Raw genomic sequence first — 12,117 nt, forward strand, 5'->3', positions numbered from 1 at the left:
CATGAATGCATCAAGGTCATGTGCAAACTCCCTTGGGCTTTGTCTCTGCCTGGTATTAGTATCAAATAGCTCGAAAAAAGTCCGAAGACAGTGTTGCCATGATCCCACAGATGTCCATGGGGACACGCGGACTACATTCAAGTACAATGCCAGCAGAATCCTTAAACAAATGAGTCATATTCGATACTGTACATCATGCCAGTTATGAGCAGCAATGCTTTCCTTTGGCAATGATGTAGATATAATTTCTTCCAGTAAGTTGTCACCGGGACTAAGGCACCGAATGGTAGACTTTATCAACCACTTGTGAAAGAACCTGGCAAAAGAAACTTACGTATCCTGTCGTGCAACAGGCATTGAATATCGTCAAATGGGAGGGATAAGAATAATCCCACTAATGCCCGAAATCACATATAAACAGTACGAAAATTGCCAAACAATTATTTAGTCTAGAATGTGCTGTGTACAATTCTGGGATATGTAAGATATATGTGTAGAGTACTTAAAAGAAAATATTCGACAACCAAACAACCCAACCAAGTCGCCCAAATCACTTTCTGAACAGTGCGATATTCTCATTGAAAACATTCAAGTTATCAGCCTGGTTGGCAACGCTAGTGCCGTCAATATCAACCATACTGGCCGATCCTACTGTGTTGAGATTATAGATGGAGACCGAAGATGACCCCTCAAGACTAAAGATTGAGTTCTGGCAGCTTCTTCCGGAGTCTTGAGCCGAGCATGCTAGAAAATGTCAGTTTTAACATAGGTTGGATGGTATCGGACTGAGTTGCTTACAGGCATCATTGTTATCGAAGAAAGAGTACAATCCCGCCCCATAGATGAAGATACCTGTTGAATCTAGAACACGCAGACCCCAGCCCTCAGCGCAGTACTTGCCTTTGCCAGCGCAGGAGGTCGTAAAGTTGGGATCATGGATAGATGAGACGACCGGGAATGGAGCTGTGGCGAGAGGGTTTGGTTGGTAGTATCTGGGAAATATTAGTAAAAGGACTCGGTCATTTAACGGAAATGCAATACTCACGCTGACTCTGTTTGTATCTGCCCCATGTAAATGTTCTTGGTTGAAGCGAGTTGATATTGGTACAACACGTTGTGTTCCACCGAGGTGCCCGAGCTGGATGTTCAGTTAGTTCATCTTGATATTTTCTTCGGACCTCAACGCGGGACTTACAGCCAAATATTTCCCTGGGTACTCTCAATATTCATGCCACGACCGCTATAGATGGTGATCTGACCATTTCCATCAAGGTCACTAATTCATGTAGGTTAGCAGGAATCCTAAGACGGGAAATAGAGGGAACATACTGATCCGCAACCCAGAGCCAATTGTTTTCCATATACAAACCAGTTGCAGATGATGTGATGTGCATGAGCATGAAGGCAGCAATGCAGTTTGCGTTCGGCGTCGAAGTAGGTGTGCCTGGCGTCGCAATACACTGTGCAGCCTGGAGCTGGGAGCCTGCGAAACCTCCAACCCTTGCGTGTACATCCCACATCCCAGAGGGGCTACCAGAGGGAGAAGCAAGATTCCACTCAATGAGAACAGCGCCCGCCTGTGCACCTTGTGTGCTAACAATCATGTCCGACCATTCAACCTGACCACTGTCACCGGAAGCGCCAACTCGAACAACAGGCTGGGGACTACCCATGTTGTTGAAGAAACTGCCACTAGACATGATCACGGGGTAGGCTTCGCCAACGATTTTGGAGCCTGCCGGAATCTTGAGAGTGCTGGTCACAAGATACGTACCAGCATCGAAGTAAACTATCTTTCCAGAGGATGCAGCATCATTGATAACCTTTTGTAAAGCGGCTGTGTCGTCTGTCTTTCCGTCACCCTTGGCACCACCACTTCGAGTGCTGCTGAAAGAGGATACGCTCACGGTGCTGTATTGAGGCTTGGAGCGTTCATAGAACTGCTGTCCCTGTAGGAGGGATGCCGGGCGAGAGTTTGGCGCGAAGGTACCCTGGAAGGTCTGAGGGCCATTGGGGGTGTAGCTGTGGCCTTGTCCCCAAGCATCGATATGGACGTTTCCACCAGCGAGAACAGTTGTCTGGCTGGGGCCTTGAACAATTACAGGGACATTTTGAACGGAGACGTTTTCAAGAACAACACTACCAGCCGTTGGAGGCTTGGAGGTGGAGTCTCGGGCAGTAAGGATACCCACTGGGGTATTAGTGATGAAGCTGTCCAACAAGGTAAGGGAGCTGACACTCTGCTGGTCATGGCCTCCTGAGGTAATATCGATGCCGACCTGACAGTTGTTGATATTGATGTTTTTATAAGTCCATCCCCAGTCCCAGTAGTGGCTGATAGCGGTGATTGCATTGTTGAACGTCAAATTCCTCATGGTGAATTGCTGGTTGCCTAGTGCTGCACCGATGTTTCCGCCGTTGAAAACAAGATCACCCATATATCCGGCAGAGCCTTTGAACTATTAGTCGCAGATCACCGTTTACTGTCAGAGGGATCGCAACTAACCGCTTTCACAGAAGACACCCTGGTGTTTCGTGCCGGAGGCTGAGCTCATTTGAAATACCATGTTCTGAAGACTGGTTGCCTGTGCGGTTGGCCAGTGGATGCCACTCACGGTGTTACCTGTGGGAATATTGCGGAGATCCAGAACAAGATTCCTGATTTGTCGGAAGAATACGACGGTAGATCCCCAATTAAGTTCCGAAGTGAAATAAGGGTCGGCGTCGATGAGGTATCCGCCCTGGAATCCTGATGTTGCTTTGATCACAGGCATGTTTCTGGGATCTCCAATGATTTGCGTGTAATAGTAGTCGAAGATCGGATACGAAATCATATAGGTACCGGCAGGGAAGTAAACCAGTGCTGGAGTTGTTGTATCTGAACCACATCCCTGTCCACATCGGCTGCCGCTGCTAATTGCTGCGTTGATTGCTGCAGTATCATCGGTAACACCGTCACCTAGAATCCATGTCAATATATAGATCTCGCTATATTTTGATCAAGAAAGCAAGTTACCTTTCGCACCAAAGTCTTTGACGTTGCGAAAGACTTGATATCCAGAAGCTCCAAAGGCAGAAACACCTTGGTGGCTAATTGATTCCAACCAAAACGTTGAACCATCGGCGAGCAATGCGTTTTCTTGCGTGAATTTTGCCTTAGCCGGGGGCTTCTTTTGAGGGCCGGTGTATGCTCCATAGTTCCCATAGTCTTTGAGCGCCGCAGAGACAGCGGCATCGACGGACGGAATATCTATCTGGGCAGCACTTGCATTAAGTACCAAAGGCAAGATAGCCAATATATTGAAGCGAACCATTTTTGCCTTGGTGAGTTGGTTGAAGTGAAGGATGAATCTGAGAGACCACGGCGCTCAATCCTATTTATATGCGTGGATATATCATGAGAAAGATACCAATTTCTGTTAGGAACTAGTATCAAAATTATCATGAACACCATCATCACCGTAGAATTGATTTTTGGGCTAGACTAGGCAAGAAGAAACTTGGAACCCAACTTCCCCTCAAAATTAGCTGCATGTGGCGCTACGTTAAGCCGGTGCAAGATCCATCCGAGCAATATACATGGCAAGCTGGACCCGAGACTCCGCAGAATCGATTCTGACAGCCGGAAAAGATGTGGAGCTAATGCAAGTGATCCGTGAAGGAAGTTTATCCCATTGTAACCCTCGTTTTCCCGGAAGTCAGCTCTTCGAGTTCAAACAAGCAGATGTTTGGAGAATTTGGGATTTGGTCTCAATTGAGCTTCGAATAGAATCCGAAATTCCGCGTCTTAACGTCCGGACGTTTCCATTGGACTGGGATTCTAGCGTAGTATCATACCTAATTTCAGTGTAAGGGGAACTAATGTAAAGGAAACAACCGGTGAGGAGCAATCAAATAGCCGGAACATGGTTACGGCTTTTGGCAATAATTGGGTAGCACAAGTAAAGATTGCGAAGCTCGTAGTAGAGTGTATTTTAGACAAACGAAGACTTCTAAATGACCTAGGGGTACTCTCCTCTATCCTTACATGTAATTGTCAAAATATTTCATTGCCTATGTTCAGGACAGGTCGCAATTCCCTACCACGATAACCTCCGCCTCAATTGATAGCAATGACTTATACCTATCTTCTCCTGGTTGTTTTCCTTCTTCCTGAAGCAAACGGCCTTGCTGCAAAGAGAGGCATTGCGTACAACAACAATAACCCTTCCGGAAACGCCGTGTATGCCAACCTTTTTAAGGGACACACGAAGGTGTCATGGGCCTATGACTGGGGATATCCATCCTGGAACCTGGACTCATCATTCGAATTGTGAGTTGAACCCCATCAAGTGAAAAGCTATGTTTAATTGACCCATTCATCAGTGTTCCTATGTTGTGGGGACTGCCCAGCGGTGCCGATCCAGACTGGACGGCTGCTGTGCAAACTCCTGGAACAGTTAACATCCTTGGATTCAACGAGCCTGATTTGACTTATGATGCTTCATCCAATATCATTCCCGAGAAGGCCGCTGCTGGGTATCTCACGTACATGCAGCCCTTTGCCGGAACCGTGCGAATTGGATCTCCCAGTGTGCTGTGGAATAATGTTGGCTCATCGTCTGGCGGCTCTTATAATACCGCTACATGGACTGACTACTTCTTGGGAAATTGCACCGGTTGTCACTTGGACTTTGCAGCTATTCATTATTACCAGGATTGTGTTACTCCCGATGGTCAGAACGGTGCTGTCTGGTTCGAAGGTAATGTGACAAACGCGCATGACGTTTTGGGTCTCCCGATTTGGATTACGGAGTTTGAGTGCTATGGAAGCGAGGAGCAGCAGATCGCGTTTTTGGAGCAGGCTCTTCCTTGGTTGGACTCGCAGGGCTACGTTGAGAGGTATGCGTATTTCGGTGCCTTCCCTCAATATCTCATCAATGCGGATGGAACTGCACTGTCGGATTTGGGGAGCACCTACGCAACTATCTGAGTCTTCTATCATGTTACATATGACTAGGAGGCAAAGTAGACATCTACTAGGGAGTGTCAGATTGAATTGAATTACATTCAGAATGGGCAGCTCAGCGTTGACTTTGACCAAGTCTTTACACAATGGTTAGCTGAAACCAGCGGGATATACCAATGTCATTAACCAGTAACTATGCTAGTATTCTGGGGTATCCTGTTTGTTTATTTCATGCTGTCACTAAAGTGTAGTCTACAGTCCTAGATTCTTCTCTGAAAACCGTGCGTATGGCCCGGCAATTGTGGCAACGGACCCCCCCCCCCCCTCTTCTACTATAGACCCTTTAATCTCGGCGAAAATACTGCAGGCTGACCCCGCAAAGTATGCAAGTTTAATATAACTATTCAATCTACTGCCGTATTCATGCGGGGTTTTTTAGCACTATACTAGTCTTGGCAAGGGTTCTCGCACCGTGTGCTACTCAACGTAACCAGGCAGGAATCTCAACTAATGCCCGAGCCTGTACAATGAGCAATCTCCTGAGACTTGCCCCCTGAATTCTATGTATCATGCGGAGTCTCGGAGATAGTAACTAGGTCTCGCTTCACCGTGTGCATACTTTCTTGTACGCCGAAGCCTAGAGAGACCCTGACCTAGATTTGTGCTAACGGGGCGAACGACTCACAGCCAAGAATACTGAGAATAAAAGGAGTTCAGCTTGCCACGATAAGAGAGGATCATCCGAAGTTTATGTGAAGGAAAGAGACCCACCAGAGCAATGATGAAAATGCCAGCTTGTATGAGCTATATTCCCTCCTTGCTGATATATCTCAGTCCCGCACTTGCATTCTTCAAGGTGCCATGCAGTACACCTCTGGTAATTGAGAGAGCGGATCCACTCATCTCACCTGGGGTAGCCTCCAATCATGTTCACACCATCATGGGTGGATCCGGCTTTGGGTTTACCATGAACTATGAAATGACCCAGAAATCGCAGTGCAACTCTTGCTCTGCAATTGAGGACAAATCCAACTACTGGGTCGCTGCCCTCTACTACCATGCTCAGAATGGAAGTTTCATCCAAGTTCCACAGAACGGTGGAGCTCTGATATACTACGAGTAAGGGTTCCTAGGTCATCGTTAGTCAAATAGCCATAGTCACTCACACTTGCAAATATAGGCAACGCCCTGATCCAACTACGGACGGGAAAATTGTGGCACCGCCAGCCGGATTTCGCATGATTGCAGGCAGCCCATTCGACCGCCAGTACAAGGACACCATCGAAGCCGATGCGAGAAGTTTCGCCTGTCTCAACTATGACGGTCCAGCGACCCCCAAACAAACGGCTTTCCAACGACCAACTGCCCCAACGGCCTTCGCGCTCAGGTCTACTTCCCATCCTGCTGGGATGGAGTGAATTTGGACAGCCCGGACCACAAGTCTCATGTGGCTTATCCTAACCAAACATATGACAATGGCCCATGTCCAGCGTCGCACCCAGTGCGCATTGTCTCTATTTTCTACGAAATTACATGGCATACCGAGCACTTTGCAGACATGTGGTATGGCAACAGCCAACCGTTTGTCTTTTCTTTCGGTGACCCCACGGGATACGGGCTACATGGCGACTTTGTCAACGGGTGGGATATTTCAGTCCTCCAAGAAGCTATTGACACGTGCAATGATAGCGGTGGAGATATCACTGAATGCTCGCCAATTCATCTCTATCCGGACACTGTCGCGGATGGATGTCTGCTGGAACCATCGATCGATGAAGAGGTTGGTGGATGGCTGACTGCTCTACCGGGCTGCAATCCCATCCAACCAGGTCCCAATGACGCGACAGTCAGGACTGGCTGTGGAGCGCCCACACAAATTGGCTCCCCGCAGCATTACTATACCGATGTTATCGGTGAGCTGGGCTGGGAATGGATTGGCTGCGCGGTCGACAATGCAGGGGGCGTAAGGATCCTTAGTGGCTCCAGCTCGGCGGGCGCCGACATGACGGTCGAAAAGTGCATTTCGAATTGCAAAGCTGCAGGGTATACAATTGCCGGCCTTGAGAACTCTCGGGAGTGCTACTGTGGCAATAGCATTGACCCTGCCAAGAAGCCTTCTGTCACGCCTATGGGAAATTGTCTTTATCCCTGCAGCGGCAACCCTAGTCAAAACTGCGGGGGTTATGGCTTTATCGGACTTTACCAGCAATGCACGGGCAACTGTCAGAATTTGCAATACCCCGTGGTTCCTCACTAGGGGGCTGCATATGTGGCCATTTCCGGGAGAGGAGTATAGGGGAAGAATAGTAGCCAGATGTAGTCAGTGTCGCGGAATTGACGCTTTTTTGGTTGGTTTTCTCAAAGGCATAAGCTCTTAGACCCTTATTTCTCAGATAGAGTGGTTTATTTCCTGTTTCGAGGATGGGCTTACCCACTAGCCCCGGGTAATAATCAAAATCGGGGCCGAATTCCGCCCTTGTGCTCGCTTTATATTTCCCGAACCCGGCTCTAACAATCACTACATTTACCCTGCTTTCTTAATTAGTACAAAGTGGAGTACCTTCATAAAGCAAGAGACTATACACGCACTAGTTTCCATCCTATGTCTTCTATGCACAGACCTTTGCAATAGTCAATCATTGCTCTACATAGCTAAGCAATGTCTTGGAAAGATTATACAACTCTGATTGGATATTGGTAGAGTCAACCTAATCAGGAGGTCCGGAGCACCAAGCTCTGATCAAGGTCCACATCCGTAAACCACTGATTTGCAATAAGCAGACTGCCATCTCAGGCACTATCAACCAGCCTAAACTTCAGCTGGGGTCCGTTTTTCAGAGACCTCACCGAATGCTTCTTCTCCATCAAAGATCAACGCAACTTCTTCCAAACTGTGCCCCTTGGTTTCGGGGAATCCAAAGTAGACAAGAGCAATTTCAACAGCAATCACACAGCAGTAAACGATGTAGTATTTCCAGCTGATTGCATCCATCGCCACCGGGTTGGCATATCCATTGAACAGAATAACACACGTCGATGCGATCTGCATGATGTTTGTGCCCTTGGCACGGAGGTGGGTGGGAAGGACTTCGGTAACATAGACCCATGGTGGCCCATTGAGACCAGCGTTGTAGAAGAGCTGGTACATGAAAATCATAACGATGACTCCGGTACCAAGAGAGGTATCGTGGAAGCCCCTCTGTTCGTTTATGGCAGAGAGGATTGTCCAGATCACATAACAGCATAACATGCCTATTGTCGAGAATAGGAACAGGCGTCGCCGACCAACAATTTCCATGAATGAAGCTAGGATGATGGAAACTCCCAAGTTGAAAACTGTCAGGCCACCATTAATACGGAGTTGCTGTGGGTCCGAGGTGAAGCCGATCGAGTTCAAAATGAGATGAAGGTAGTAGGCGATGAGGCCATTACCGGAAAGCTGCATCATGCACGGTACTGCGATGATGATAAACAGGCGGTGCATGTTACCTCGAGTGCCAAGGAACTCGCGATATCCGGTTGACGACACACTTTTGGCGGTCTGGATCTGCAAGATGATTTCCTTCATCTCAAAGTCGACAAGCGAAGAGTTCTCATCTCCGCCGGCGTGGTACTTGGTGAGTACCTTTCGGGCTTCATCATATCGGTCTTTCTGCACAAGATACCGGGGCGATTCTGGAAGCATATAGACGAAAATCACTTGCACCAAGGGAAAAAGTCCTTGCAGCAGCGAGGGAATGCGCCAGGCCCAAGAAGCATCGGGTCCCATGAAATAGGTTCCATATGTGACCCATGCAGCAAGCAAGGCCCCGAGATACCACAAGTTGTTATAATAACCAACTAGAACAGACCGGTGGGGCGGATATGCCAGTTCGCTGACCAACATCGGGGATGCTTCAACTGCAATCAGGCCTCCGAAGCCGATAACCATGCGGGAGGCCAAGAACATGGCATAGTTCTGGGCGGCACACTGAAGAACAGCACCAACGACCAGGAGAGCCGATCCGATGAAAATCGGGAAGCGGCGACCTGTGTGATCACATAGCCAAGGAGCAATGGGAAAAGCGAGAATCTGACCAAAGATGACACCGTTGGAAAGTGAGCCCAAACGGGTTCCGGTCGGCGAGCCGAAGAAGTGCTGCCACTGACTCATTGACTGAAGGCCATTGAGCATAGATCCATCATAGCCGTTGGTAGTCGAGGATAGGTAGGGAATAATCATCCCGAGATTGAGAAGCAGAAGATGCCGCTGCTTATACCAGGGCGTGCCGGTATCGGGTAGAACGCTTGCAAGGCTCCACTCTCCAGGGTTGTTGTGAACATCATGAACCTCGGCGGTTGTCCTGTTGTCTTTGTCGCTCATCCTGACTCGTTCCTATTCTGATGGCTATCTTGGTTGTCAGATGCGTCAGACAGAAAGCTGATTTGAAGGCCGCTGAAGTCTGGAATTGTCGTGGTCAAGTCCCTGATATATTATTTTTCCATCAGAGACCTCCGTGATTCCGCAATGAAGCCTTGACGAGGCGTGGAAGCTCCAGCCCGAATGGTCCTTCATTTTCCACTGCCGAAAGGGGGGAGGAAAGCCAAATCTCACGCAGTGTGGCGTATTTGCACAGGCCGGCTAACCGCTTCGGATCGAACATGTCAGACTTAGCCTCATCTCCCAAGCGAGAGAACCCCCGCAGTGGTATCCCCAGAGTCTGTAGTCCGGGGAAGGGACAAAGCGCACCATGGCGAATCGAATGTCCCCATGTTGACGAGCGAAAAACTCAGTTGCGCACTACAACCGAAACAGCGTAGGAAAACCCCTGGGTTTCCGAAACTCCGCGGACTACTTAATTCAGTTCGTGAACTCTTCTCTAGGCCTCAATCTGCCAGTCAAGAGACTGCCCTTCAACCCTGATGGGGACGGTTTATTTGTCCAAGAACCAATCGGAGTCCCCTTCCGAAGGAGAATCTCCTCCTGGCAAGGCGAGTCAAAAGAGAAAACATCCTCGTGCTGCCGGGACGTATCCGCGAAAACGAGCTACACAGGCATGTCATACATGTCGTCTTCGACGAACTAAATGCGACAATACCCGACCCGCGTGCGCATCGTGTGTCCGTCTTGGGGCGGAATGTAGCTATCAGCAGATAGATCCTTCGACGTGAGTGTCTCGAAAAAGCGTGCAGAGATTCCGACCTGACCGAGACCACAGATTTGATTCCGCGAGTCTAGCGATTTTGAAGCGCATAGATGATCTAGAATCTCTGATCCAATCCAAATCCAATGAACTACCGGTGGCTCCGTCTAACAGCATTTCTTCCACGTCGCCTATCTCTTTCAGCATCGGATCGTCCGTCATAGACCAGCAAACTGAGTGGAAACCATCTTTTATTAATATAGAGGAGGTTTTGAAATGGCCTGTGTTCGACAACCAAATTGACCTGCGAATTTGTTTGCTATCTCGGCCTGACGAAGACAAAGCTCAGCCGGAACTACCAATATCTGTTGATCTCGATCTTCAAGCGGCTGATAGCCTTATTCGAAGATTTTTCGACGATGTGCACATCTTCAATCCAACTCTAAAAGAGGAAGATGTAAGAGAATACGTCAAGATGGTTAGGTACAATGGTATCGGCTGGGATGCCACATCTTGTCTTCTAGTAAGCTCCCTTCGGCTTGTCGAAAGTTCGGTCCCACATTTAGCTTACTGAACAAAAGCTTCTTTTATATGCCCATGGCTCGATTGTAAGTCCATTTGTCAAAAATGAGCCGGGTGTGTCCTCCTGTTCTTTTCGTCAGTCGAAGGGGTTCCTACAGGCTGAGGCGTACTTCCTCGCTGCACAAAAGCGAATGGGCATGCTCCTTTGCAGAAATGGCGCGATAGAAGCGCAGTGCTTTTTCTTGGCCGGTGTCTATCTAATGGCAACATTGCGACCGGTCGGTGCCTGGAGGATGTTTGTACAGGCATTAGCCTGCTGCCAGGGGTTTTCCACCCAAAGCACAAACGACAGCCGCTACGAAGATGAATGGAACACTAAGCAGAGAATTTACTGGACTTGCTTCAAGTCTGAGTTGTAAGTTATCTCGCTGCGGACCGGTTGATCTGACCTTTTAACTTTGCCAATAGAGAACTTCGACTGGAGCTAAACCTTCAAAAGAACGTCTTGGATCTCAGCTACCCAACATTCTTTCCTTCACCACCCGACGGGCTGAAAATTAAAGACGAGGCAGCATGGTACTTCTACCTGGCTGAGATTGCCTTGCGCAGATTGGAAAATCGCATCTTGGGATACCTCTATCGACCCGACACGGCAATCTCAGAATCGACCATGGTATATGCAATCCTTGATTTTGAGGAGCAGAAAGATGCATGGTACGCACAAATCCTCGACAAGAAAGGAAATGTCAAGATTTGCTAATGCCTTGGAACTGCCAGGTTCCGCTCTCTGCCTGAAGCCTTAGCTCTCGATGCTGAAACTCCAACAAACACAGACCAATACGAGCCTTTTCGATTTATCCTCCGTGGACACTTCCTGGACTGTCAAGAGACAATGTACTGGCACTTTCTAGTGGAGGCAATCTATGGCCGTGTTCATGCAAGCAGTGATGCTTTTCTTCGGAAGGGGCTGAAGGTCTGCGTGGACAGAATCCAGCAGAATCAGATAGGCTTCTACCACCGTCACCATGGAACATGGCTTATGCTCCGGTCGTGTACACGAAGCGCACTGGTTCTCCTTGCTGCTGAGCGGTGTACAAATCTTGTGCATCTGTTGCCTCTAGGCTGGGAAGAGACGATTTTTGATGTGGCTAAGATGCTGAAGTTTTGGAAGGACGAGTCGAGTGACGTACATGAGATGTTGGACATTTTGCAAACGCTCATGAATGCTAGAGCCTCGTAGTGCTATGAAACCAGCTAATTGTGGTATAAAGTCTTCACAACTCTATTTGAACCGGTAGCATGCTCAAAGCGTACGGAGCAGTTCCACAAGATGCGCAGCCTAGACCAGAGCTCATAGCTTTAGGCTAATCAGTACAATCGTTAAAGCACAGAGATGTCTCACATTGGCACTCAAATGTCTCGTGAGTGGCAAGCAAAACCATTTAGCCAAATGGAGTCTCCACTCAAGTGCCCAAGCCCGATACTCCGCGATGCACCCGCGGACGACCTTCGCGGCTTACTTGT

The 12,117-nt window shown here is 48.5% G+C and overlaps 5 protein-coding genes across 5 annotated transcripts; 3 read left to right on the forward strand and 2 right to left on the reverse strand.

Moving 5' to 3' along the window:
* Nucleotides 1-550: 550 nt before the first annotated feature.
* N7446_000555 (glycoside hydrolase family 55 protein) lies at nt 551-3,314 on the reverse strand (the record flags this gene model as incomplete). The annotated part of the gene is made up of 7 exons (XM_058509322.1): nt 551-744; nt 799-992; nt 1,046-1,138; nt 1,196-1,276; nt 1,330-2,452; nt 2,507-2,959; nt 3,017-3,314. The coding sequence occupies 7 exons, from the start codon at nt 3,312-3,314 to the stop codon at nt 551-553; spliced, it is 2,436 nt and encodes an 811-aa protein (XP_058378301.1).
* Nucleotides 3,315-4,112: 798 nt separating this feature from the next.
* N7446_000556 (glycoside hydrolase family 128 protein) lies at nt 4,113-4,972 on the forward strand (the record flags this gene model as incomplete). The annotated part of the gene is made up of 2 exons (XM_058509323.1): nt 4,113-4,312; nt 4,366-4,972. The coding sequence occupies 2 exons, from the start codon at nt 4,113-4,115 to the stop codon at nt 4,970-4,972; spliced, it is 807 nt and encodes a 268-aa protein (XP_058378302.1).
* Nucleotides 4,973-5,735: 763 nt separating this feature from the next.
* On the forward strand, nt 5,736-7,205 carry N7446_000557 (DUF1996 and WSC domain-containing protein; the record flags this gene model as incomplete). The annotated part of the gene is made up of 3 exons (XM_058509324.1): nt 5,736-6,067; nt 6,129-6,215; nt 6,278-7,205. 3 exons carry the CDS (start codon nt 5,736-5,738, stop codon nt 7,203-7,205), a joined length of 1,347 nt encoding a protein of 448 aa, XP_058378303.1.
* A 552-nt stretch (nt 7,206-7,757) lies between these two features.
* Nucleotides 7,758-9,311, reverse strand: N7446_000558 (uncharacterized protein; the record flags this gene model as incomplete). Its single annotated transcript, XM_058509325.1, has 1 exon — nt 7,758-9,311. One exon carries the CDS (start codon nt 9,309-9,311, stop codon nt 7,758-7,760), a length of 1,554 nt encoding a protein of 517 aa, XP_058378304.1.
* Nucleotides 9,312-10,853: 1,542 nt separating this feature from the next.
* Nucleotides 10,854-11,833, forward strand: N7446_000559 (transcription factor domain-containing protein; the record flags this gene model as incomplete). The annotated part of the gene is made up of 3 exons (XM_058509326.1): nt 10,854-11,008; nt 11,062-11,307; nt 11,371-11,833. The coding sequence occupies 3 exons, from the start codon at nt 10,854-10,856 to the stop codon at nt 11,831-11,833; spliced, it is 864 nt and encodes a 287-aa protein (XP_058378305.1).
* Between the last annotated feature and the right edge of the window lie 284 nt (nt 11,834-12,117).

Source organism: Penicillium canescens, assembly GCF_028828765.1.
Source record: "Penicillium canescens strain IBT 15451 chromosome Unknown utg000001l_segment0_segment0, whole genome shotgun sequence".
Taxonomy (NCBI): domain Eukaryota; kingdom Fungi; phylum Ascomycota; class Eurotiomycetes; order Eurotiales; family Aspergillaceae; genus Penicillium; species Penicillium canescens.